This window comes from Carettochelys insculpta, chromosome 3 (assembly GCF_033958435.1).
Source record: "Carettochelys insculpta isolate YL-2023 chromosome 3, ASM3395843v1, whole genome shotgun sequence".
NCBI lineage: Eukaryota > Metazoa > Chordata > Testudines > Carettochelyidae > Carettochelys > Carettochelys insculpta.
In genome coordinates this window covers 195274221-195298086 of record NC_134139.1, presented here as the reverse complement: position 1 = coordinate 195298086, position 23866 = coordinate 195274221, and the positions used below count along the sequence as shown (strand labels likewise).

At 41.1% G+C, this 23866-nt stretch overlaps 1 protein-coding gene across 2 annotated transcripts in view; it reads left to right on the top strand.

Annotated features, from left to right (window-relative positions):
- Positions 1–23866, top strand: part of CD2AP (CD2 associated protein) — a 137537-nt gene that overhangs the window by 62064 nt on the left and 51607 nt on the right. For both annotated transcript variants that reach the window (XM_074991355.1, XM_074991356.1), the window contains exons 4-7: positions 10101–10201; positions 17953–18073; positions 20516–20703; positions 23605–23713. In XM_074991355.1, the coding sequence (XP_074847456.1) occupies positions 10101–10201; positions 17953–18073; positions 20516–20703; positions 23605–23713 (519 nt within the window). The remainder of the gene's footprint in view (positions 1–10100; positions 10202–17952; positions 18074–20515; positions 20704–23604; positions 23714–23866) is intronic.

Genomic DNA, 23866 nt, shown 5'->3' with positions numbered 1-23866 from the left:
CGTGTGTGTGAGCTAGAGAGAGAAAGAGACACACTTTCAGCATGGAGGGGCAGGGCACTGGTGTGTCTCTAAGGAGGTTAGGTGTCAGAAAGGTTCTGTGCTTCCAGGCAGAAGCAGAATCTACCACCTGGTCTCCTAAGTGAATTGTTCCCATTATTTCTGAAATTTCCCAGGAATATATAACTGGTGTGAAAGTTTCAATGCTCCGTTATATTGCCAGAGTAGTGTAAAAGACAGTATGGCCTTATAAATGTTTATAGTGCTTTAGTGATTAGAACTGAACCTTTTGGACAGAGCGAATTTCTGAGAGACTGTGCTCCATGAACTTTGCAACTGACTTGTTTGGAGATGGTTGGAAGCCGATATGAAGTGTGAGTTTGAGTCCCCAGCCCTCACTTGCTGCTCCATTGCTTATGATGCAACACTGAACATATGGCTGCATGTATTTCACCATTATCACCATCAACCCTGGGCTCAGTGCCCATTGGTGTCTGATGCACCTCTCACTATTTCCTTCCATCTTCCCCTGGCCAGTGCATAGTGGCACGGAGCTAATCTACAGAAACTAAGCCCACCTACTTGATCATCTACCCATTCTCTGTAGGGTCTGCCTCTCCTATTTGAACGGTCCATTATGCAGAATACCAGGGCCTTGATTTTTTGTTTGTTGTTCATTCTGCAAATATGCCCGAATAGCTGTAACTTGCATTGTAGAACCTTCTGCAGGAGGTTCTCTTTCAGCTGTATCTTCCTGGATAACTCCTTGTTGGTGACCTTCTGCATCCATCCTGTTCTCAGGATCTTTCTATAACTCCTCCTCTCAAACGCCAGTATTCTTCTCATTGAATCATTTATCACTTCTGTCTCACATCCAAACACCATGCTGGTGAATACGCATGCTTTCAAGACGCTCAGCTTGGTTCCTAAGCTATTCACTTTGTTCTTCCAGATCTTAATCCATCACCTTCAAACTCACTCTTGCTTTTGCAATTCTGGTCACTGTCTTCTTCTTACAGTCTAGGTCATACGTTATGTTGCTTCCGAGATACGTGAACTTTTCTACATTCTCTAGTTCAGGCCCCTCTACACTGATTTTCCTTCCTATTTCCTTATCTCCAAATACCATTGTTTTTGTTTTATTGATATTCATAATCAGTCTGTACCGCTTCCCTTTCTCGTTTAGCACCTGCACCGTTGTCGCTAGCTTCTCATCTTCATCAATGACTGTATCATCTGAGAACCTCAAGTTGTTTGTTCTTATCCCATGCACAGATATCCCTTCTGCCTCTTCCTTGATCTTGTCCATAGCTATCTCTAGATGTGTGGTGAAAATATTTGGTGATATCAGATATCTTGTCTTGTACCTTTGCTCATTCTGAATCAACTTCTCAACTCTCCAAACATTCTCATCGTTGCCTCTATATTGTCACTGATATCCTTCAACAATTGTATCAGTCTTCTATCCACTCTGTATGACTCCAAACCACCCAAGTCACTTGCTTAGCTGTACTGTCGAATGTCTCTTTCTAATTGATGGAGCAAGTGCAGATGTTCTTGTTTTTTCATTGCACTTTCTCTGCAATGAATCGTAGTGCCAATATCTTCTGTATGGTACTTCTATCTTTCCTGAACCCTGCTTGCTCATCTGTTAGATGTTCTTCTGTCTGTGATCTTAGTCTCTCCGTCAGTATTATCATAAGCTCATTGCCTAGATGACTCATTAGGGCAATCATTCTGTAGTTCTTACACTCCAGTGCACTTTCTTTCTCGTGTATTGTCACTAGCATGGATCTTGTCCATTCCTTAGGTGCCTTCCTTTCTTTCCATGCTGTGTTACATAGTTGGTGTATTTCCTGAATCATACTTTCTCTGCCGTATTTAATCATCTCTCCCTTGATCTCATCATTTCCAGGGCTCTTGTTCTTTAGTCATTTCACTGCTCTTTCTATTTTCTTCTTCAAAATACTGATTTTTGCTCTTGATGCTCAGCGGCGATCTTTCTTTCAGGTCTTTGATCAGTCTCTCTGAGACACTTGCATCCAACTGTACTTTTGTATAGACTGGTGCAATATCTCATCCATTGCTGCACAATCTTCTCCTTGCTCATGAGCACCTTTGCACTCTTGTCTTAGATTGCCACCTACTTTGGCTACAACATTCTATTAGTATTCTTCATCATTTTATACACTTCCCTGGTATTACATTCACTGTGATATTGCTCTATATTTTCACACTGCTTCTTTAACCATTTCACCTTATCCTTTCAGGACACTTTTTTGTTACCTCATTGCATTTCACCCTTTATTCTTATTCTTATTCCGCCCTCTCGGAAACATGCCTTCTGATCTTTAATGCTCTCTTCTCTTGGACCAACTTCAGTGTCTTATGCATAATCCACTTCTTGTTGATCTTCTCTTTTTTTCTGGAACAGTCTGCTCTATTGCCTCTTATATCGCCTTGGCTATCCCTTCCACTCTCTTATTAAGGTCTTTCTCTATGTCCACTTTCCTAATCTCTTCGAATGCTGCTCTGTACCCATTCTCTATTTCTTCCTTGCTTAGCCTCACCACATCTTTTCTTAAACTGTGTGTTACAGTTTCTCTTGAGTTTCATCTTGTTTCCAATCACTAGCCTGTTGTTTGAGTCTTTGTTGCCTAATAACTCAAAATAAAGGGTCACAGCCGACTACACGACCATTAAGTAAGGCACATAAAATCAATCCCCTGCATTTCTGTCGATTGGATGCAGTCTCATAGAATCTGAGAATCATAGAATTCTAGGGCTGGAAGGGACTTCAGGAGGTCATCTAGTCCACTTCTGTTCTCCTTCTCTGGGGCACCTGGCATTGGCCACTGTCGGCAGATGGGATACTGGGCTGGATGGACCTTTGGTCTGACCCAGTATGGCCATTCTTATGTTCTTATCCCCCTGCCTAAAGCAGGATTACCCCCAACTAAATCATTCCAGCCATGACTATGTCAAACCAGGCCTTAAAAGCCTCTAGGGATGGAGATTCCACCGCATGTCTTGGTAATAAATTCCAGTGCTTCACTGCCCTCCTGATGAAATAGTTTTTCCTAATATCCAACCTACACCTCTCCCTTTGTACCTTCAGATGATTGCTCCTTGTTCTTTCATCTGTCACCACTGAAAACAGCCTCTCTCCATCCTCTTTAGAGCCCCCTTTCAGGAAATTGAAGGCTGCTATCAAATTGCCCCTGTCTTCTCTTCTGCAAACTAAATAAGCCCATATCTCTCAGCTTCTCCTCCATAGGTCATGAGTTCCAGCCCCCTGATCATTTTTGGTGCCCTCCGCTGAACCCTCTCCAATTCATCCACATCCTTTCTATACTGGCGGCCCCAGAACTGGACGCAGTACTCCAGATGTGGCCTCACCAGTGCCAAATAGAGGCGAATAATAACTTTTCAGGTCTGCTGGAAATGCTTCCCCTAATTCACACCAATATGCCATCAGCCTTTTTGGCTATAAGGGCACACTGTTGACTCATATCTAGACTCTCATCTACTACAATCCCCAGGTCCTTTTCTGCTGCACTGCTGCTTAGTCAGTCAGTCCCCAGCCTGTAATAGTGCTTGGGATTCTTCCCCCCGAAGTGCAGGACTCTGCACTTCTCCTTGTTGAACCTCATCAGATTTCTTTTGGCCCAATCCTCCAATTTGTCTAGCTCACTCTGGACACTATCCCTACCCTTCAATGTATCTACCTGACCCTCTAGCTTAGTGCCATCTGCAGATTTGCTGAGGGTGCAATCCATTCCCTTGGCCAGGTCATTAATAAAGTTATTTTAAACAGCACTGGCCTTAGGACCCATGCGTGGGGCACTCCACTTGAAACTGGCTGCCAGCCAGACATTGAGCCATTAACCACTACTCATTGGGCCTGTCCATCAAGCCATCTTTCAAGCCATCTTACAGTCCGTGTATCCAGTCCATACTTCCTTAACTTAAAGGCAAGTATGTTGTGGGAGACTGTATCAAAAGCTTTGCTGAAGTCAAGGTATATCACATCCATTGACTTCCCCATGTCTCCAGAGCCAGTTACCTCATCATATAAGATAATCAGATTGGTCAGGCATGACTTGCCCTTGGTGAATCCATGTTGACTACTCTTGATCACTTTTCCCTCTTCCAAGTGCTCCAAAATGGATTCCTTGAGGATCCCCTCTCTTCCTGTTTTTGGATATGAAGCCCTTCCCTTCTTCATAAACTTATGTTGCACGTTTGTAAATCAACCTTACAGCCAAGTCTCTATGCATTTTACCCTGCTAGGGCATTGAAGTCTTCCTTCAGCTATTCTAGTCAGTCTTTCCAGTCACTGATGCATAGTGCCACTTCCTCAGTGGCTGGCAGGGGAACCCAGGCCTACTTTTAATTTTGGGTTCTGGCTCAGGGATCCTTTAGCAAGTAGTCAAGGCCCGTTTCCCCCTTGGACCTTACTGCCTTTCTCTGAGCGCTGACTCTTCCTGGCTGAATTGCTGGCCCAAATGCACGCTTCTCTTAGGGGAGTGACTGCAGAGTTTCCCGGCAGCCCCCTTTCAGCTTCCAGTTTCCTGTCTTTGTAAATAATAGTGCAGCTCATTTCTCCTCATCAGGGCTTCACTCAGTGGCCCTCCCCTCCCCATCCCACCTCAAACACCCAGCCTCAGCCCACTCCTGCGCCATTCCTCCCACCCAGTTCCCACATTCCCAGCCTGCTCCTGCACCCTTCCTCCCATCCAGACCCTATGCCTTCTCCTGGGCAGCCCTCTCCTGCACATTGAATCCTGAAACCCCCCCCCCCTCGTTTTTGCTCCCAACTCAGGCCCCCAGCAGAATTAATCTGGCACGGGGAAAGCCCTGAACCTGCATTCCCTCCTTTTCCAATCCTCAGCCTGTGGGGCTGGAGCATTCTCTCTCTCTCTCTCTCTCTCTCTCTCTGTGTCTCTGTCTGTGAGAGAGAGAGTGTGTCAGCCAGGGGCCACATCAGTGAGGGGTTTATTTTCATTTGTAGTGTTGTCTATTGTTGTGTTTTGATCCTCAGTGAATTTATTGAATAAATTGGCAGTGGTCAACAGTTTTTATCATCTTCCCCCTGCAGCGCGCTCAAAGCTGCAGCACATCTGCTAGATGTGGCTCTCAAAGCCACGTAAAAAAAAAATCTCCTCCCTTACAGGAGGAGGAGTAGAAACAGGAAATGATATCACCATCTACAGGCTGGGCTCCCAGCATGTCTCCCTCAACCCTCTCTCTGCTCTTTCTGGGGAGCTGGGCGCCCCGTGTATATCGCACTCAGCCTCCCCTTCCAGGGAGCTGGGTTCCAGGAACATCAGCCCCCACTGTGGCCACTTCTTGCCTCTGCGCAGCCTTCCATTTTCCCCATGTCATCCTTTCCCTGCCCCAGGGTAGTGCCCCCAGCCTTTCCTGGCATCAGAGCGCTATTTAAAATGAATACTTGTGTTTTTTGTTTATACTGGGGGTGCACATAAGAAATTTCAAAAGAAAATTCAATCCATCCAAGAGTTATTACTGATGAACTTGAGGATGACCTTCCTGAGGACTTGCTACTTCACTGTACTGGCTTTCAAGAGGTAAAGTGGTGGTGTGTTTTCTTGAGCTGCTGGATGCAGTGAAATTGTTCATGGAGGAGAAGCAGTGCAAGTATGATCCTGAGCTTTCAAACCATCAGTGGGTTTTGGAGCTGGCATTTTTTGTGGACGTGCTGTGTCATTTGGACAAACTGGACCTGTATCTACAAGGTAAATTGAAGTTGCTGCCTGACCTTTTGAAAAGTGTGGTTGGGTTTGGAAACAAAACTCACTGTTCCAAACACATTGTAAAAGCTGGGTAGGAAGCAGCACATTTTCCTTCAGTGTTAGACAAGTGCACAAGCATTGGAGGCCTTGGAAAGCATCACAGCGCAACATGCATCACTGCTTCAAAGACTTGAGAGAGCTTTGGAGGAAAGATTTTATGATCTACAGCTTTAAAGGCCTCAGATTAAATTCCTTTTTGACCCTTTCACTGCTGAGTCTGGGTGATTGAAGGTCATTGGTCACAGATGAAGCAGCTAAAGAGCCTGAGATAGTTGAACTCTCTGAGGATGACAGACTGAAGTCTTCTCTAGAAGACGGCACACTTGAGTTCTGGAAAAACTGTACTGATGGATAAATATTCCAGTGTCAAATGTGTTTTTAAGTGTTTTTTTTTTTTTCAATGCTGAAATGTGAAATCAAGGTTTGGATCTGTTATAACTGATACATCTGAAGGAATTATTTGGAGTGGCCTCAGCTGAATACAAGCCAGAGCTAAAGAGGATTCTTAAGCTTTGATAGAAATCCTACTGAGATGAAAAAGTGCATCTTACGTGGTAAAGGGGAAAAAAACCCACTTTTGTCTGACTTACAGCTTTTGAATAATTAGTTGTTATTGTAAAGGTTGAGGAGTTAATAACCATTGAAGTTGTGTAATTTAGTACTATAAAATATGCACCATTAAGATTGTATAATAAATATATATTTGTGGTTCTTTGCAGCTCTCATGGGTACTTTTCAGCTCTTGGACTGTTACAGGTTAGCCCCCACTGGCATAGATTACATGATGCTCTCATAACTTCCTGACCTCTTTAGTAGCTGTCTCAAATGAAAAAGTAATTTCTTGTGAACCTCTTAGGGTCAAATTAGCCTCAGTAGATGTTTTTGTATCACTTCATTTTGTATACCCACACTAATGGTCCATCAGAACATCACTTACATTGTCAATGCTCTTTTAATTTCCTTAATTCAGACATGCATTCAGAAATTTTCATTTTGTTTTTGGTTTCATATACAAAATGAAAATTATCTCAGGTCATTAGTGGTTTTAATGGTGGGTGATTTTGTAGAATTTCCACACTTGGTGAAAATTTTGTTGGTGCATACAGTACAAGCTTTTAACTATGCAGCAGGTTGGAAATTCAAGTTTTGGATAAACTGCAAAATGCACATAGTCTTCGAACTAGTTTTACTGTTAGCTATAATATACTTGGTGGGCTGGTCCTTTACTGAGTTATCAAATAAGTCAATTTTCCTCAAATAGGCAGTTTTAACCTTTTATTTTTTTCTCAAAAGTTTACTCAGCTGAAATGGCAGCAGATTAAAGTTTACTTTCCAATTCACTAGCCCTCTGCAGTTATTGTTCTGTTGTACACTGCTTCATCAGGCTCCATCTTCAATATCAGTTTTTTTTTGTTTGGGAAAGTAACTTGATGTCACCAAACTTTGTGAATGTCAGGCAGATTTTTCAGCACGAGGGGCCAGAACAGCACTAGACAACTGCAGAGAGTGTAAAAACCTCAAACTTTCTTTTTTTCTGAGCTTTCCCAGCTTAGACAATTCTGCATGTTCTATTATGGGAACAGTACATTACTTCAAAAAGGTGGCCTAGGGCTTGCGAGCCTTGTTCAATGGGTGCCACTTGTGACATAATTAGCTGTTCTGCCCCAGACACGGGGAATTGGACTAATTGGGCAGATAGTATCCTGATAAACACATGAGCCTCATAAAGATCTGGGAGAGCCCAGTCTGAGAGGAAGAACTACAGAGAACTAATTGGGATCCTGTGGATGTGCACATGGCACATCTTCAGTATCCACTAGGTCGACAGGCAGCAATCAGTCTGGCAGGGGTTGATTATTTGTGTCAAGTATAGATGCAATAAATCACGGTTTCCCAAACTCGGGGGTGTTATGCAGAATTTCTGGGGGGGGGTGAGGCAACCCAGCCCCTCCCCCATTACTCCCCCCACCCTTTGCTTTTCAGCCCCTGCCACTTTACATGGGTGACCCAGCGCAGCCACTATAAAAAGCAGGCAGCCAGCAAAGACCCATGTGCTAAGAGAGTGAGTGTGGGTTTTGTGGGAGGAGGAGGATGTAGTTAGATGGGGGGCTGGGGTGCCTGGCTCAGGTAAGGGGGGTGGGAATGGAGTAAGAACAGAGGGTTGGTGGTGCCTGGCTTTGTGGGAGGGGAAGGGTTTGGGTGGGCAGCTTGCAGGGCTTGCTGAGCTCTGGCATCCAGCTGGCTTGCAGGACTCATGGGGCTTGGGTGGCTGGCCCCAGCATTGCAGGGCTCAGGTGACTTGGGCTAGCAAGTGGATGGTTGGCACCAGCAGTGTGGGGCTTGGGTGGGTAGGTGGGAGGCTGGCCCTAGCAACGTGGGGCTCACGTGGTTCGGACTGGTGGCTGGTGGCTGGCCGGGGCAGTGTGCGGCTTGGGCAGGTGGCTTAGGCAGCTGGCCACAGCTGGGGTGGGCGGCTGGCTCCAGTGGCTGGTGGGCAGGCTGGTGGCTGGCCCCAGCGCTGCAGGGCTTGAGTGGGCAGCTCTGGCAGTTCAGGTCTGAGGCGAGTGGACAGTCTGGCCCCCTCCAACGCAGACCTATTTCAGAATTTAACTACTCTTATAATGGGAAAGGTTCCCCCCCATATATAGTCTAAATCTCCTTTGCTACTGATTAATCTTATTACTACTTGTCCTATTTCAATGGATATAGAGAACTGATCATCTTTATAACAGCTCTTCACATCTTTGAAGGATGCCCTCTTAGTTGTCTTTTTTTCTAGACTAATCATGCTCAGTTTTTTTAATCGTTCTCATAGGTCAGATTTTCTAAACATCTTATTTTTGTTTCCCCTGGATCTACTCTTCCCTGGCTACACTCTTCAGTTTGTACACATGCTCTTTAAATGTGATACCTGAACCTGGACACAGTACTCTAGCTGAGGTATCACCAATACTTTTTTTTTTTTTTTAAAAAGACAGTTGCCTCCTGTATCATACGTACAGTACCTCTGTTAATACACCCAGAATAAAAATAGTCATTCAAGGTGGAAATTGTCATGGAAAGTTTTCCACCTGCCTATTACATGCAAAATTTCTTCTAGAAGTTCCGCATCTAGTGAGAGAGAAGAAACCATCAAGACATCTCATCTGCAATGGCATTTCAGTATTATTCTGGAAAACAGTAACCTGGTGACCAGTGTTCCCTCAAAATTTATTCCACCTACAAATGGAAAAAAATAGTTATTTGCATCAAGACATGTGGATGTGCTTCACCAATAGAAACACAGGCTGCCCACTGTGGGTAGCTGTGGGCACTCTGCTAATCAGCTGGGAATACCTGAATCTCTCCTAGGTAGCTGCCAAAGGACTCAGTTTACAAGGAACTCTGCTTGTGACATGTACAGATTTGGCTTCTTGGGCTACTGCAAGCTGCTTGAGCTTTTTCTTACCATGACCTCACCTGGACTTTAATATTTGTATAACCTTGTATCTTTTGTCTATGAAATATCCTATCAGTGTGTTGCATTTTCTTCCTGCCTTCTTTTGTGCCACTTAATATTGATTGATTGAATGGTAGGCTTCATATTCTGATTTACATTCTGGATCTGGGAAATGTTTTTTTACTCTCCAGAGTCTAATGAAAGAGGTGCCTTTTTATCAGGTTCTGAATGCTCAGGCAAAACAAATATTATCATTATCCTGAACTAATATCTAAGAATATATGTTTATATCAAACAAAGCCTGTCAACATTTCATTGCGCTGCTGATCATCTGACATTTTTGTAGGGATGGTTATTCACCAGACTCTGTCTTTATAAAATTTCACATTAATAAATGTGCACTGGAATTACTCCCTACTGTTAGAACAAAGCTGTTACGTAGAAGGTAGCTGACAGCTGCTTTGATTATTGCAGTCTTACAGGAGGTAGCTTGAAAATAATTGAACTGGTAGTCTGTGACTCACTTATGTCAATAAAGCTTTGTACCAGTGGGCTGGTAATTGGTAGTACAGTGTGTTTACTCCTTTCTCATTGGCAGAGCGTAAAGCTCACAAATGAAAGCAGTCAGTATATGTGTAAGTCTGTCTAGCTCAGGGCTAGCTTGTTGTATACCATGTAAATGGAAAATTAGAAAACTAGAATCCAAGGAAGTGTAGTAGCTCCTTGGGATGATTTAGAGGTGCCTTGTTTAGATATGATCCTTGAAAGAGTTGAATATGGAAAATAAGCATACAAGTATTCCAGGAAGTTTCCCTTTAATTATGTTTTTATAATGTCCCTTCCACCAGAGTTAAAGAAGAGGCAGTGTAAAGTCTTGTTTGAGTATATTCCACAGAACGAGGATGAACTGGAGCTGAAGGTGGGGGATGTTATTGACATTAATGAAGAGGTAAGTTGTATTACATAACTAATCCCCTCACGTTTGTCCCAAATGAAACCTTTTTTGATTAAAGAGTTGCAGAAGTGGTGAGAGAGGTAAGAATTTCTGTTTCTAAAACGTGTGGTTTAGAGGTTTTCTGTCAAAGGAATAGCGAAGTGTTAAATTAACGAAGGCCTCGTGTTTATTAAAATTAGTGTCTTAAGCTATTCAGGGAATGACATTTACAATAGTAAATCATGTTCTGTTACAAATTAATTTCTTAAAAATATTTTCTATTTCTTTTTGGGTTGTACATACTTTGCTTGCAGGTTGTTCTACTATAGGGACTCATGTTATTTTTGACTGATCACCTGTGAGCTCTCTCTCTCAGAGCCAGGCTTGGATGAGAGTTGCGTTACTGGACCAAGGGTTACCTTTTCTTGCAAAGTATTCTCTTATTATTGAACTTGGAACAAATCAAAGTTCCAGCAGATGTGTAGTAGATCAATTCTGGTAGCCATTTGATTAGTAACACAGATCATCATGGATATACCACACCATTGCATTCTCTTTATATTGCCATACTGAATGCAGAGTACAATTAGAGAGCATTGTCCTGGTATTGAAACCCTTTCATGACATTGTCCCAAAGCTCACACCACAGCCATATCCTCTCAAGACAGCTGCTTTACTCAAACAGTCATACTTTCAACTTGTAGTCAGGTGGCTTGTGAATGTGGAAGAAGGAACTTTTGTAGGAATTGGTAGTATGGAACCTCTGGAAAGGCAAGCAGGGCCACAGAAGCAGCTATTTTCAGAGCTAGGTGTGAAACTTATTCTCCAGTTCAGCTTTCTCAGATCTGCATACTTTTCTTGTTGTTTCTCCTAAAGACTATGAAGGAGGGAAGGGCGATCTTACTTTCTTTTTTAGGCAATCCGTAGGCACTCAGATACTATATTATATGGAGGCTTGGATGGGCGGCTTATAATTAGCCTCGTGGAAACCAGTAGTTTATTTTAATTTATTTTATTTTTTATTTTAAATAAGCAGTTTCACCTGTCTCCAGTTATTCGGATAGGTATGTCCGGGAGCTGATGCTGTGGGCATGGGGAGGGCCTTGTATACCCAGAGTGCGGAGAAGTACTCATGATTTCAGATGTTTAGTGTTAAGTATCATTGACCTGTAATATTTGTTTTAATAATTTTGAATAAATGGAACCAAGTGGCTTTACAGTTTGTGGCTTAACAATCACTTCTAAAATCACGATATAAAAGTAGCCTTTTACCCCTCTAGGCAAATCTTTAGTATATTTTTAATGCATAGTTAATGCTTAGATATAAACACTGGTAAGGTCTATGTCAACAGAAATAGAGACTATTGCTCATTCAGCCGGCAGTTTTCATTGACATTAATGGTAAAATGTTTGAGAAATTGCCATCCCAAACCTTTAATGTTAAGATCTGAATTTTTGGTTTCACATGCCAGGAAATGAATTAAGCAGCCTTTACCAAATATAAAAGATCAAAGACAGTATTTAAACAAGTTACCCAATTCTTCATCGTCTTCATTCCTAACATCCTTCAGGGGTGTATGTAGTAGTGTGTGTGTTTGAGAGAGTTCCAGGCATTGTTGCAGTCCTTCATCAGGTTTCCAAGTGACTTACTGAATCTGAACTAATGGGAGGAGATGTCTGCGAATGTTGTGACTATTGCAAGGACTAATGTTAATAATATCCTTGATAGTTTTCATTTTTGGATATCCTCAGGAGTTCAATATCTAGATAAACTCTAGAGTAGCTGGTAATTTGCATTCCACCAGTCATGCAGCAGGACGTTTCTGTAGAGCTGCAGTCCTGGTAATAATTCTAATGTGATTTAGGATAAAGCCAACAAAGGAGGGAATTGGTGATAGTTAATGCAAAACTGCATGTAAGACCAGGATGTGAACAGTGCCGGGAAACCATCATAAATGTAAACCATGCCCAACATGTCTTACCTTACAGGCTGCTGATTTCAGTGAGGGACAAGTGTTCCTTGGTAAATCTTGTAACAGAAGATGCTATATAAATGACAATAACTTAATTTCCTTCTCTCTGAGGCTAGAGAGAATTCTGTGAACATGCTGGTCTGTGTCAGAAAAAGTAAACTATGCCAGATTGAATCCCTTGAGGAGACCTTTCTTCCCAGTGGCTGTCAGAAGGACTTCAGTAATTAGTTCAGTTTAAAAAGCATTACTATTTAAAATGTATATGACTGACCTGAGTGACTGTATAATCTTTCTGTGTAAGCCCTTTGTTTCCTCATCTTTTCTTTTTCTTACTGCTTCTTACGCCCTGCTCATCATCATTTGATTTGTATAACCATTGTACTTAGGAGCCCTTGTCTTGTACCATGACCCCATTGTGCTAGGTTCCATATAAACCCAAAACAAAAAGATAATTCCCTTGACAAACTGCTTACCATTTAAGCCTAACTAGATCTGGTAAAGTAATTGTCCAAGACTTTCTTTGTAGTAATATGTAGTACTCCGGCTGCTATATTTACTACTGCTACTACTACATAATGTATGTTCTACAGCAGCCACAGTTACAGCTCCCAACAATAGTTGAAGCTTATTGCTCTAGGTTGTGTACATACACATAACATTCCCTGCATTGAGGAGTTTACTTTAAGAGAAGACAGATGGGTTTAGTCCAAAAAAAAAAAAAGCAACTTGCCAAAAGCACAGCACAATTTTTCCTCAGTTTTGCCCTATAAAAACTTTCCCTATCAAATTCCCTTTATCCAGCTGTTAGTCAAGGTTTTAATGACCTGTTAAAAACCTAGCACATGTATGAGACCTACAAAATAACAAATACTAACATCTTTGCACAGCAGACTCATTCATCTATCATTTACAGCTGATATTTTAAAAATGTGTGGCCCGTGGTTCATTTGATTTAAATTACATAACATTAGTATATTGAACGGTATTCAAGCTTAAAATTGTAAGTTTTATTCCCATCACAACTAGATTTTTTGACTGAAGTTGGGAATGAACTGCTTCTTGGGTCAGTTTCTCCTCTATTTAGGTAACCTGAAAACCATTAGCTGTTGCTGTGTTTGAGTGTTTCCAGGCAACTTCTCCAGTAACTACTATGTACTGATGGAGTTTAGTGAATGTAGTAATAGGGCATCTCCCTCTTGTGGTCACTACTGAACCTGTTGCATGCAAGTGTGGTGATTAGAATTCCAAAAAACTAAATCATTGTTATATATGTATAAAAGCTTGTATAATTGGGACTCGATTTATGTGGATTCAGTAGGTCTGGGAGATATGCTGACAAGTTAGATGTTTGGACAGGGAAGGTTCAGCTTCTGAGGACTATAGTTCTTGTAGCATCTACTTGATTTAATTACTCATCTGGTTAAGTAGTAATTCTGTACCTGGCAGAGGCAGGAATTTAAGCAAGAAAGAAAAGTATTCTGTTGATGTTGTCACCCACCCCATTACTCAGCTATGTGGTCACCTAGGAAAGGAAGAGGGGAGCATAGCAGGAAGTAAAGAGTGGAGTTAACATTTTTGTGCCTCCAAACTTTTCTGGGATTTGTGGACAGCTCCTCTTGTAAGGGATCTCAGATGAAATTCTGAAAGGAGCTGAATAAATGAAAAGGGCTGTCTCTTTCTCATGATCTAGTGAAATATTTTTTGCCTTGGAAAATGCTTTTCTAATGTTCCACATAGTCAGAAATAATACCTATTTAAAATAAATTTGTACTGTATATAACAGTTTTGTGAACTGTTTCATGTATCATTTACAAAATGCAATGATTGAGTTGAAATTTTGAAATGTGGGCATTTCATTTCAGAACAAAAAAGATCATATGAAATAGAAGGCAGAACCTTGAACAGCAAAATAGTTATGATTAGCTAACACCAAAGTCCATAGCTACTTCATATTTTATCAAAGCAAACAGAATTTTTTTCACCTGGCAGAATTCAAATTGGCAGTTGAATTTCTTTCCAGAATCATTCATGTAATTTCAAAAGTCCAGTGTGTTTTGTTGCTGTTGTTGAATACCACCTAATAGCATTTCAGTGTATGTTTTCCTATGCTGGTTTCTTTTGTTGACCTAGGTAATCCACCACCTCTCTGGGCAATGCATTCCAATGCTTCACCACCCTCCTGGTGAAGTAGTTTTCCCTAATATCTAACTTAGACCTCTCCCTCTTCAACTTCAGACCATTACTACTTGTTCTGTCATCTGACACCTCTGAGAACAGTTTCTCACCCTCCTCTTTAGAGCTCCCCTTCAGTAAATTGAAGGCTGCTGTTAAGTCACCCCTAAGTCTTCTCTTCTGTAAACTAAACAAACGCAAATCTCTCAGCCTATCCTCGTAGGTCTTGTGCTCCAGCCCCTTAATCATTTTTGTTGCCCTCTGCTGAACCTGCTCCAGCAAATCCACATCCTTTTTATACAGGGGGGGCCCAAAACTGGACATAATATTCCAGATGTGGCCTCACCAGTGCCGAATAGAGGGGAACACTTCTCTAGATCTGCTCGAAATGCTCCTCCTAATGCCCCCTCTTATGCCATTAGCCTTCTTGGCTACAAGGGCACACTGTTTACTCATATCCAGCCTTTCATCCCCCATAATCCCTAGGTCCCTTTCTGCTGTCCTGCTACTAAGCCAGGCGGTCCTGAGCCTGTAACAATGCTTGGGATTCTTCCACCCCAGTTGCAGGACTGTACACTTCTCGTAGTTGAACCGCATCAGATTTCTTTTGGCCCAGTCCTAAAATTTATCCAGGTCACTCTGGATTCTCTCTCTACCCTTCAACATATCTGTCTCTCCCCCTAGTTTTGCGTCATCCACAAACTTGCTGAGGGAGCAATCCAGTCCCTCATCCAGGTCATTAATAAAGACGTTGAATAACAGCAGCCCCAGAACCGAGCCTTGTGGCACTTCGCTTGAAACCGACCGCCATCCATGTATTGATCCATTGACCACTACCTGTTGGGCCCAACCATCAAGCCAGCTTTCTATGCATCTTATAGTCCAAGGGTAGGATAAGTCCATAGGAACTTGAGTTTGCTTAACTGTGACACTCACAGGTATGGATTTTACGACCACTTGAGCAATATAGTTATGCCGACCAAATTTTCTACCCTGGACCACGTCTTAGCCAAATGGGATGTATTTCTTTCTAGATGCCAGACGTGTATGTTCCCAGAACCTGCAGGTATTCCCCTTATTTTGGACTATCTTTCCCTCAAAGTTTTGGTTTTTTTTTCCCTCCTCTACTCTTTGTGGGTCCACCTGTTAGCAACTAGTTTATACCACCCAATTCCGCATGGTTACTCATTTTTTGCTTACCCACTAACTAACAGTGTCTGGAAAGTTTGCTCAGAATTTGTCCACCAATAAGGAAACCTACTCCTGAGTGGGACTTAAATCTTGTTTTTTCAGTGCTGACAAAGACACCATTCTAATCACTGGCTATTCCACACCTTTCCTGCCTGTGAATATTTTATTGCTTGGAGCCATCACCTTAGGCCCAAGGGTGGTCAAGCTCAGAACACTGATGACAGATCTGCCTTATACCACATTTCAGGTCTCATTGCATTTTCATTCTAAGTTCATCCCCAAAGTAGTTTGTTTCACCTGAACCAATCAGTTCAATTACCTGTGTGTTTTTTTTAAGCAAAACCACAGAATCTGAAAAAGAAAGGATGTCATTCCCTTGAAGCATGACAAGCCTTAGGCTATATCTACACTACCCCAGAAGATCAGCCCGCTCAGGGTTGATCTTCTGAGGTTTGATTTCGTGTGTGTGGTAGGGAGGTGCAAAATCGATTTGGCAGTGGACCCGTGTGCTCCCCGCATCTTCCAAGGAGTAAGGGTGGTCGATTGCAGTTACATTGATTCTAGCTATACAGTTGCCATAGCTAGAATTGCATATCTGCAATCGACTTACTTTCTGTACTGCAGACATACCCTTAGTCTTTTACCTGCAAAAGACAAATCCCTTCAGAAATTATCCCTAATTGTTTATTGCCAAAAGAGTTTGAGGTTAATCTCTATCTTCTAAGAATCTCTAAGTGGATCTCAAGTGATATCTCAGTCTGTCAGTTCTCTCTGCTTCATTGGGTGCAGGCTTATTCTACAAGAGACCAGGCAGCATTAATGCCTTTGCTTAAGGAGATAACTCTACTTGACATTTTGCAAAGCACTTCTGTGGCGTTCTTGCCATGTTTGCAAGACATGCTTTAGTTCAGTACAGATGCATCCTTTGGAATGGTGATCCTTTAAACTGCTGTTTTCCTGTATCTTCTCTGCTCTCTCCTTCTACTTAAGTACTGCTGATCCGTCACCCACAGTGGAATATACATAGAGATTAGTACTCCATGCAAAAGAGCAAATTAATTACTTTTAATAATCATAGGTCTTTCAAGCTGTGACGTCCCTATCTGTATTCTACTTGTTGTGCTTCCTCTCTTCTTTGAATCATTCCTGGACTCATGGTCATAAGGGAAGATCTGGAAGATCTCCTTGGTTGGCAATATAAAGAGAGCAAGGGGACATGGCGCAGACCAAGGTTTCTTCTACTCGAGGTGCCTGCAGCTTGTGTTTATCCTCATTGGAATATGGATAACGATCATATATCTTGAAATCCTCAAGTTATAGTAAGGTAAATAAATATGCACCATCTCATCAGACATTCTTATTTAAGAACTAGGATGTCTTTGGTTAGAAGATGTTCCTGGCCTATAAAAACATGCCCTTCAATGGGCAGTCATGATCTTTACATTCAAGAAGTAAATCTTTCCACATAAATGAAGAAAATGAGCTTTTATTTAAAAAGACATGCACAGGATCAGGCACAGAAACCTGAAACATGAGACTAAAACAGACCACGTAAACAAGTTACCAGTATTTTTTCCTGTCACATTTTATCCTCTGTATACAAAACAAATGTTGAAACCACAGCAAAACAATAATAAACTAACTTTTAGAGTATGTTGAACTGCTGTCATTTAAAAAGAGTGGATTGTTTATTTTACATAGTGGTTCTGGAAAATGTTTAAAATTATCGTGGTAGCATGTATTTTATGCAATGTTGGAAAGGGCCAGTTTGCTTGTGTTTTCGTTATCACTTAGGCATATCAGACTGTTTTTTATTTCTCCTTTAAATTACTTTAGATACTGTCTTCTTAATGGTTTAATGATACCTCAGCTGAATTTTGAAGTGTTGTGAAATAACTAACACAAAGATTAGGGGTCATTAAGGTTCACCATGGGAACCCTAAGCAGGACTGTTTTTTTCCAGTGGCAAAATAGTGAAATGTTTATCTGTTATTTTTAGCCAGTTTAATATCTTTCCTTCCCTTTACATGTGGATTACTTGATTATTGAGAGTCAGCATGTCTCTAGAATGCTACTTGGGGATGACAGAGAAAAAAAAAATCTGTCCATTGATAATTACTTTCAGTTGTGCATCTTTTGCCATTCAAAATAGGAGGAAGTGATGTGGGTTCCCTCTTATGCTGTAGACTAATTGCTTTGCTGAAAAAAGTAGTAATAAAACACATTTCTTGAGATGTTGCTGACGTTCTGTCCTTCATAATTTTCTTTTTTTTTAATTTTGTTGAAGTTTTTCCAAGTATTTGTTAGCTTCATACAGTGACTTGTGATATAAATTTTGTATTCCTACTCTTAGCTATAGTTCTGCAATATCAGTGAGTTTATTTCCCTTCTGCTTTATTACTAATATGGGCAATAACTCTTTGTTTACAGGTAGAAGAAGGCTGGTGGAGTGGAATGCTAAATGGCAAATCAGGATTATTTCCTTCAAACTTTGTAAAAGAATTAGAATTAACAGATGATGGAGAAACGCAAGAAGTCCTGGAGGACACAGGTAATAATCTATCATGTAGTCCATCATATTATTTAGACTAGAGTGTTCTTATAGTTACTTATGTCAGGAATTTAATTTTGGGAAACTAGAACAATAGTGAAAGAAAAGTTGGCAAGATGTGAGAGATATGGGGCTATGCTTTTTTAACACAAGTAGAACTATGGCAATACAGAAATAATTTGAGAGAATCCCACAAAAATGTGGTTACATCACATTTTTTTCCCTCCTATTTCCAATCACAAAATTAAGGTGAAGGTCTTGATCTTCCAAATGTTTACTAAAGTGTGTAACTTCAATGATATTAGCAGTATTCACGTGCCTGGAGTTCAATGTTATATTGGCCGTGTCTACACTAGCCCAAAACTTTGAAATGGCCATGCAAATGACCATTTGGAAGTTTACTAATGAAGCTCTGTTAGGAATAAGGGGCTTTCGAAGTTGGTGGGATCCTTTCGAAAAGGAGCCCCATCTGGACGAGCTGCGCGACAGCGAGCCACGGCAATTTCAAAGAGCTGCGGCCGATGGCATGCTAATGAGGTGCTGAATATGTACTTCAGAGCTTCATTAGTAAACTTCGAAATGGCCATTTCGAAGTTTTGGGCTAGTGTAGATGTAGCCATTGGGACATAACATAATTTATATCAAGAATAATTTTGGTTTTTTTCCTCCCTCCATTCTGACGGCCAGGTATACACTAGACCTGACAGTAGATCCTAGATACGCAAATCCAGCTATGACAATTGTGTATCTGGAATCCACATATCTAGAATTGAATTATCTGGCCATCCTCACAGAGGGAGGTTGAAGGGAGAAACTCTCCTGTTGACTTCCCTTATTCCTTGCAATAATGAGGAGTATTGGGTCAACTGTTGAGCCCTGATAGCTTGATTTCATGCATCTCCACTGGGTAGGTGAAATTGAACCCTGGAAGACCGACCCAGTTAGGGTTCCTCTCCTGCTAAACATTGACCAGTGGTGTCCAATAAAAATTCAAAGATTACCACATGTGTGGTTGTCCTCCTTCCATATTTGCCATAAACAAATGTCTTCACCTCCCCCAGAGCCAGGCTCCATCCCCTCCCCACAAATAATTGCTCTCCCCCACCCTCAGAGCCAGGCACTCCCAGCCTCCCATTCTAAATCAATGCCAGCAACTCACCAGAGCCCCCAGTACTGCTGCCACTGGAGTGTCCTGAGCTGGGACGGTTGGGACTGCTGCCACCAGAGCAGTCCGAGCTGGAGCTGCTGGGGCTGCTGCTGCTGGAGTGACCTGAGCTGTGGCCATTGGAGCTGCTGGGCCCCACTGGAGCAGCCTGGGCCACCAGAGCCATCAGAGTGGCCCGAGCCGCTGGGGCTGCCAGAGCCCCTGGAGCAGCTTGATCCATCCTTGTGGCAATGGGAGCAGCCTGAGCTGCCCCCAGAGCTGCTGCCACCATGCGTTTCTCCCACCAAGTGTTGGGGCACATGCACAGAGCAGGCAGGCAGTACTCCCTGTGTGTGGCTCTAAGAGGAACCACAATTAAAGGCTCCAAGAACTGCATGCGACTCCATAGTCAGAATTGCCATACCGTGGTGTTGTGTTGAATTATAGACTGTGATAGCTGAACAGCATCTTTATATTGATGGGAATTCCCAGCAAATGTGTGGCTTATAGAAAATGCAATGACTTAATCTAGTTTCTGCAAACAATAATGTAGAGAAGGCTTTACAGTTTGACTCATTTCCATTGTATTGTTAAATGGAGAACCTCTGGTGAACTGAATGATATTACTGAAAAGTAATATAAAAATAAATATTTTTAACCTGTTCATAATTAACTCTCTAAGAATAACAGTGCCAATTAAAGTGCATTTGATTTATTTTCTTCAGTTGTTTGAGGGCTGAGGAATGTTTAATTTTACAACTTTGTTGGAAATATCCTTTCTGTAATGTTTAATTAGGCCCAAATTACCCTTTTGCTCTAGTTATCCAAGCATGAAGTATTTCCAAGTTGAGTAGATGTAGTTATGGAAAGCAATAACACATGCAAAAATTGACACACCACGCTGAAATAAAAATACTGGGTCAAAAAGATTCAGAAGCATATTTCATCAGAGCTGGTGGAAAGTGCCAATAACAGGTCTCATTGCCTTTCTGGATGGTGTTTGAGAAGTCAGGCCAAAAAGCAGTTGTCTGATTTCTTGACCGTGGTTAGAGGCTCGCAGGTTACATTTGGTGCAGAAATAGTGTAATTGTAAACTGCCTTGAAATGCATGTTAGCCGTAGAGTTTTATTTAAATATCCAGCTAGCAGAAAATGTCTGAATTTAAGGATGGAACTGTAATTCTAAGGACTACTTGGGAAGGCAAGTGTGCTCAAAGAAGTTCCTGATTTCATTACTAGACTGCATGATAAATGCCAGTGTTACTATTCATAAAGTAACTATTTTCTCTCAATTTTTAGAGTCTGTTTTCACTGGCTCTACCTCACCTTTGGCCTCTCCGGGGAATGGAAATGAACCTGGAGCTGGACCAATAGCACAGCCAAAGAAAATCCGAGGAGTTGGGTTTGGAGATATCTTTAAAGAAGGTTCAGTGAAACTTAAAACGAGATTATCCAGTACTGAGTCAGAGGAGAAAAAGCAAGAAAAGGTTTGTGGTAGCCTATATTTGAGCATTCATCTTTTGGTTTGAGAATCCAAATTAAAACTGTATTGTTAATATCTTTATTTTTATTTTTAAAGAAGTGTGGTAATTAGAGCACCTTCTGTCCTAGGATCTCAAAATGCATTAGACCTCTGAACATTTGCTTTTAGTGGTTTAACATCCTCTGTTCAAGAAAGGAGAAATTGATTGTTTGTATACTTTTCTTTATCTCAGTGTATAGCAGAACTGAAAAGGGGAATGCACCAGCAGTCTTGTACTTTTTGAAAACTATTATTATTTCAAGTAAACTTCAATGGACACAGAACAACAGTGATGGACACCATCCATTCAAAATTCTAGGTTGTCACAAGGGAACAGGAGAGAGGAAATAAAATAGTAACTCTTAAACCAGATGATTTCAGGAGATGCAATAATTCATCTTATTAGCATAATATATGTAGAGCCCTGCAAATATGCAGATGTGCCAATGTGGATGCAGATATTCACAGGTCATTTTTGCAGATGCAAATGTGGTGCAGGTACTAATTTTTGTGTCTGTGCAGAGCTCTCTTATTTACCCCACGAATGGTATACTCTGCCCAAGTAGTCATGCGTGAATGTGAAGGGTTTCGGTGCTTATTGTACTTCATTTAAACCCCTTTGATTAAGTATTTTCTCAAGAATGTGCTATTTTGTGAGACTTCCTGATTTCTGTAGTAGAAATAATAAAAAATATCCTTATTCATGATACTTTGTACTTCTGCTTCTGATACAGTCACGAACTGCAGATGTATGTGAGTCTTGTAAATACTACTTTTTGAAAAGAATTCTCTTGATTTTGAAACAACTAGAGGCCAGGATAGATTCATCTATCTTGCTTGGTTTGATTTACTGTAGTAACAGGGAGTAGTGTACTGAAAGGGGAAAAAATCTGCAGTTAAGATTGGCCTAAACATCTGATTGAAATGTACAATGGGAAATATATATATATATATTTGCTCCCCGACTATTTTTTGTATTCAAACTTTTTTACATCTCATTACATTACAGGTATTGCAGCCTTAATGCTGTTCATTAAAAAAATAAAATAAAAACTTTATATACCTGATCAAGCTAATGATCCAGTCCAATATCCAGTCTTCCTAATTCCTTTTAAGTAGAATAACTAAGCTTTATCTTAAGCTTATGACTGGAATTGTGCTCAGTGGTTTGAACATTGGCCTGCTAAACCTAGGGTTGTGAGTTCAGTTCTTGAGGGGGCCATTTAAAAACCTGGAACAATATATTAAAAAAAAAAAAACAAACCAAAAACAAACAAAAAATCTGTCAGAGATGGCGATAGGTGCTGCTGAGAGTGCAGGGGATGGTACTCAAGACCTCTGAAGGTCCTTTCCAGTTCTGTGAGATAGGTATCTTATGGCCTCCTTTTTTCCCTGGTATTATGAGAGAAGATGCATGGAAGGGCCAGATCTTGTTAGCTTTCAGTCCTGTTTGGTAGGGAGCTGGCTGGGGGTGATATGATTGAGACTTCCACCACTGTTCGTAAATGCTGAAAGGCTGAAGAATATCTGTGCTTATCATTTGAATAGATCTTGGGCAAACAGATTCTGAGAGGTTTTATTTAACTCAGATTTGGAAAAGATTAGTTAAAATGCTATGTCTAGTTGACTGCCCCAGAGAGTCAACAATCAAGTAAAATGTGATTTTGAAAAAGTGCTAATTTGACAGACCCACTTCTTCAGACCATAGCCAGACCAGAACAGACTCAATATTTCTGTCAATGTTTTTGCTAGTCTTTAAAGTGCTACTTGACTGCTTTTTGTTTTGATAGTGTATAGACTAGCACGGCTTCCTCTTTGTTCCTATGTAGTTCAGTTTGAAGAAAATGTTTGAAAGGGATTTAAGCAGTGAGAATATTTCTGCAGGCTCAGTCAACCTCCCAAAACTGTCTTGGATAGGAGAAATTTGGTTTGTTATCATAATGGGATATTAATTTACAATCTGGATGGCAAATTAAGTGTCTGAGGACTTCATTTTAGCAGAAACCTTCAGCTAATGTTTTTTTCCTGCTTTGATTGGATACTGTGACAGATACTAGGAGTGAGCAGAAGTCAGGACTAGCATCTCTGTCACTTTAACTGCTGCTGTGAACAGTTCAGTCCTATAATTAGCTCCTTGTCTGCTTGCTAAACACCTAAGCCCTCTTTTGGGCTGAATCCCACCCATGATACAGTGGTCCTGGTGGCAGAAAGTGAAGTTGCTGTTTGCTACATCATGTCCAAATCAGAAGCAATACTCTACTTTATCTGTTGACAAAATTCCTATTACATCAGTGTCCTTAATAAAGTTGAAGCTCTCTCATCTAGCACCCTTGGGACCTGACAGGTTTCGGACAAGAGAATTTACTGGATCACGGGGGGTCAATATTGTCTAACAGCGTTACCAACGCTTCCACTGCGCATGCAGCTCTTAGAAGAGATCTAGGGGTAAATTACAGCTAAGTAACAGCACAGAACGTTGAGAGCCAGGACTGGTGGCTGTAAACAAACTTTGTGGGGCTACAGGAAACTTGACCTCACCCTGACAAATGATCAGCCCCCTCACTAAAAACATGCCCAATTACGGATGTTTCCAGAAAAGGGAATTCCAGATTAGAGAGTTTTAACCTGTACTGGAGCTATAGAACTAACTAAATTAAATAGATATTGCAATAGTCTCAAAGAATGAATGACAGCTTTAATATGAGGAATTAATTACCTAATTGTAAAAGAGAGCTGTCACCATTTCAGTCAATTCATGAAAAGATATCTAATAATCTAGTGAAAACAAAATATTCAAGATTTTGCTTGCTTCCTTTCCAATAAGTTACTGTTCATATCTTTTTCTTTTTCTTTTTCTTTTGTTTAGCCATTAACTAATTTTCCGGTGGGACCAAAACCAGCTCAGTTTCCTAGTGTAACAAAAGCAGAACCTGCAGCTGAGCTAATAAAAGTAGAAACAGAAAACAAACCAAAAGGTAAGGTTAATGCATATTTACCAGTGTTTTAATTTTTGATCACAGAATCATAGAAACGTACAATTGAAAGGGAACCTTGGTAGGACATCTAGTCCCATATTTCTCTCATGTACCCCTAAGGATATGTGCACCACTTGTTGAGAAAGGTAATTC